A 3,677-nucleotide genomic window follows, 5' to 3' on the forward strand; every position below is an offset into this window, starting at 1 on the left:
CCCCCTCCCAGCCCCGCTTGGAGGGACAGTCACTACACTCCACGGCAGGGCAGGACCCTGCCAGCCCTGTCCCAAGCAGCTACAGCTCTGCATTGCACTCATCCATCCATTGCACATACATTAAATAAATGCACTTAGTGGAGAAGGGCAGAGGGTCCCCCTGGGGTCCTCCCTCTTCTCCTGGGTTATAATTCAAGTGTTTAAATGTGGCGCTGGGCGAGTATCACGTTCTGCTAGGGAAGCTATCGCCCGCCCGCGGGGCTGTGGCTCTCACACACACCTATTGCTAAGGTAAAGCCCAGCCTGGGGTCCCCCCAGGCCCGGCTGGCAGCAGAGCAGCCCCCATGCCCGTGGTGCCCCCTGGTAACCAGGGCTTTCCACTCACTTCTTCCCTGTTGCGGGCGCCTGCTCTGAGGCTGTTGCTGGAGGGGACCTCGGCCTTGGGGGGGTCCTTACTGGCTTTGGGCTCATCTTTGGGTTTCGCTTTAGCTTTGGGTTCTTCCACCTTTTTGGGCTCCTCTACCTTCTTCTTGGGCTCTTCCACCTTTTCCTTCTTGGGCTCCTCCGCCTTCTCCTTCTTGGGCTCCTCCGCCTTCTCCTTCTTGGGCTCCTCCGCCTTCTCCTTCTTGGGCTCCTCCGCCTTCTCCTTCTTGGGCTCCTCCGCCTTCTCCTTCTTGGGCTCCTCCGCCTTCTCCTTCTTGGGCTCCTCCGCCTTCTCCTTCTTGGGCTCCTCCGCCTTCTCCTTCTTGGGCTCCTCCGCCTTCTCCTTCTTGGGCTCCTCCGCCTTCTCCTTCTTGGGCTCCTCCGCCTTCTCCTTCTTGGGCTCCTCCGCCTTCTCCTTCTTGGGCTCCTCCGCCTTCTCCTTCTTGGGCTCCTCCGCCTTCTCCTTCTTGGGCTCCTCCGCCTTCTCCTTCTTGGGCTCCTCCGCCTTCTCCTTGACCTTTGGTTTCTCAGGCTCCTTGGCAGCTGCTTTGCTGACCTCCTGCTGTGGTTTGGGTGGAGTCTCCTTCTCAGGTTTCCCTTCTTCAGCAGGTTTGGGGCCTGGCTTGGTGGTCTCCTTTGCCTGTGGTGCTGGAGGCTCTGGCACCGCAGTCACCTTCTCTTTGGGTTTCTCCTCTGCCTTGGCTGGGACATCCTTCTTGGGAGCTTCCTCCTTCCTGCTCTCTTCAGCTGCAGGCTTGGAAGGAGCCTTCACCTCCTTGGGCTCCTCCTTCACGGGGGCTTTTGGCTCCTTCGGAGGGATGGGGCTTGGCTCCTTGGCTGGGGCCACTTCCTTCTGAGGAGATTTGGCCTCTTCCTTTGCAGGAGATTTGACTTTCTCAGGGGACTTCACAGTTGGGGTCTTGGCCTCCTCCTTTGAAGGGGTTGGGGGTTTCTCTGGGGATTTCACAGCTGGGGTCTTGGCCTCCTCTTTAGAGGGAGTTGGGGGTTTGGCTTCCTCTTTTGAAGGAGTTGCAGGTGTCTCTGGGGACTTCACAGCTGGGCTCTTGGCCTCTTCTTTCGAGGGGGCTGAAGGTTTCTCTGGGGATTTGACAGTTGGGGTCTTGGCCTCCTCCTTTGAAGGGGTTGCAGGTTTCTCTGGGGACTTCACAGTTGGGGTCTTGGCCTCCTCCTTTGAAGGGGTTGCAGGTTTTTCTGGTGACTTCACAGCTGGGCTCTTAACCTCCTCCTTTGAGGGGGTTGGTGGCTCTTCAGGGGACTTGATGGCTGGTGACTTGGCCTCCTCTTTTGAAGGGGACTCAGTTTTCTCTGGAGACTTGGCCTCCTCCTTTGCAGGAGACTCTGCCTTTTCTTCACCCTCTTCTTCAGCTTTCTCCTCTTCTTCAGCCTCTTTCTCCTCCTCAGCCTCTTTCTCCTCCTCAGCCTCCTCCTCCTCCTCCTCCTCTGTGACCTCCTCAGTTACCTGGATTTCCTCTGTCTGCTCCTCCACAATCACTGTTTCCTTCTCAGATTTTTCCACTACTCTGATCTTCTCCTCACTCTTCACTTTGATGTTGGTGGTGATGCTGGGAGCTTTGGGGATCACCTCGGGGTAGGATAGCATCCCAATGCCAGTCTCGAGCCGATATTCCTCCCCTTCCAAGAGCTTTCTGCCAGAAAGAGAGCAGAGTAGGGCTGTCAGTGATGGTTTCTCATCTCTGCCTGTGACCAGGAGCTTCATCTCCCTCCTTGCCCTGTCCTGGCTCACCCTCCTGCTCCTATGCCCTGGGCTGGGAAGATTCCCTCACCCTTCCCTCCACATGCCATGTGCAAGGCTGTGTCACCCAATTGTATGTTGCCCACCATGGTCTTGGAGGGTGAGTGGTCTCTTTCTCACAAGAAGAGCCCAAATGGTAAGGAGGGACCTTGAGCAGACCTGGTTGTGGCCTCCCACCCTCTCCTTGCCCACCCCATACCTGTAGGCAGCAATTTCGATGTCCAGGGCCATTTTGACGTTGAGCAGATCCTGGTACTCCCGGAGCTGAGCTGCCATCTCCCACTTGGTGCTCCTCAGCTCGCTGTCAAGCTGTTGGATGGTTTCCTGTGGGTACACAGAGCAACTGGTGACATGGGGAGGGGCAGTCCCCAGCAGCAGGAGAACACAGAGCACCGGAGTGCCCTCACAGAGGGGTCTGCAGTCACCTCCCCCTGCAGAGACAGAAGGAAGGGGACACACCCAGAGGCCATTCCAGGGTCTCTTGGGGGACCCGGCAGGAGCCCTGCATCCCCTCAGCAAGGAGCTGCACTGCTGCCAGCTGAGTCTCTGGACCCCTCCAGCAGGAACAAGCTGTGGGAATGCTTCTAGAACTTGGGTGAGTCCAGTGGCCACTATGCCCCAGCCTGAGGCTGATGGGGATGGAACACTGGGGACAGCATTTCAGTCCAAGGCCCCCACCCAATACAGCCCTCATTTCTCAGCTTTGGGACACAGGAGGTGACCTGAGCCCTGGGCACACTTCTGTCTCATTTGTGACCAACATCATGGGCCAGCTCAGAGCCAGGCAGGGTCATGGGGCAGCTCCATAGTGGGTGAGGGACACAACAGCCTGGACACCACCTCAGGCTCGGGGTACCTGATCCCTGAGGCTGAGGAAGGCCAATGCCAGGCACAACCCTGAGCATTTGCCACAGCTCATCACATCTCCGAAGCCAAACCCCCAGTGCTGCTCCTCCCCAGCAGCTGGCTGGTCCCTCCCCAGCAGACACTGCCTGGGACACTGCCCACTGCGCCACGTTACCTGGTAGGACAGGACATCTGCATGGTGGCGCTCCTCTGAGTCCTGCCTCTGCCTCTCCAGAGACTCCTGGGTCCCTCTGAGGGCTTCCAGCTCGGTGGTCTTGGCCTGGAGCTGCCGGCGGTACTCGGAGATCTCCTCCTGGGCCAAGCGGATGGCGTCCGTGTTCACCTTGGCCACCTCCGAGAGCTTGTCCAGCCTCACTGCAACAGGGCAAAGGGGAAGCTGCAGGGTGGGAGGCTGCAGTCTCCCCTTCTTGGAGAACCTCAAATCCTTCCATACCACATGTCCCTGTGTGTGTGTCCTGTGCAGAACCAGCCCAGGCTCCCTGGGCACTCTGTCCCCACTGCTCGCTCTGTCTGTGCCAGGGGGTGAAGGAGGACAGGCAGGACAAGCTGGGTGGGTGTTTTTGGCATCTTGGACATCACCCAGTGCAGACCCTCACTGTTGACCCCCCACTCC

The 3,677-nt window shown here is 58.5% G+C and overlaps 1 protein-coding gene across 1 annotated transcript in view; it reads right to left on the reverse strand.

Moving 5' to 3' along the window:
- Positions 1–3,574, reverse strand: part of NEFH (neurofilament, heavy polypeptide) — a gene marked incomplete at its 5' end in the record, with an annotated part of 4,623 nt that extends 1,049 nt beyond the window's left edge. Inside the window, 5 exons of the mRNA XM_009074476.1 lie at positions 386–505; positions 881–2,090; positions 2,397–2,521; positions 3,219–3,418; positions 3,552–3,574. Of these exons, the coding sequence (XP_009072724.1) occupies positions 386–505; positions 881–2,090; positions 2,397–2,521; positions 3,219–3,418; positions 3,552–3,574 (1,678 nt within the window). The remainder of the gene's footprint in view (positions 1–385; positions 506–880; positions 2,091–2,396; positions 2,522–3,218; positions 3,419–3,551) is intronic.
- Between the last annotated feature and the right edge of the window lie 103 nt (positions 3,575–3,677).

Source organism: Acanthisitta chloris, unplaced genomic scaffold, assembly GCF_000695815.1.
Source record: "Acanthisitta chloris isolate BGI_N310 unplaced genomic scaffold, ASM69581v1 scaffold18775, whole genome shotgun sequence".
In the NCBI taxonomy this organism is placed as follows: Eukaryota; Metazoa; Chordata; class Aves; order Passeriformes; family Acanthisittidae; genus Acanthisitta; species Acanthisitta chloris.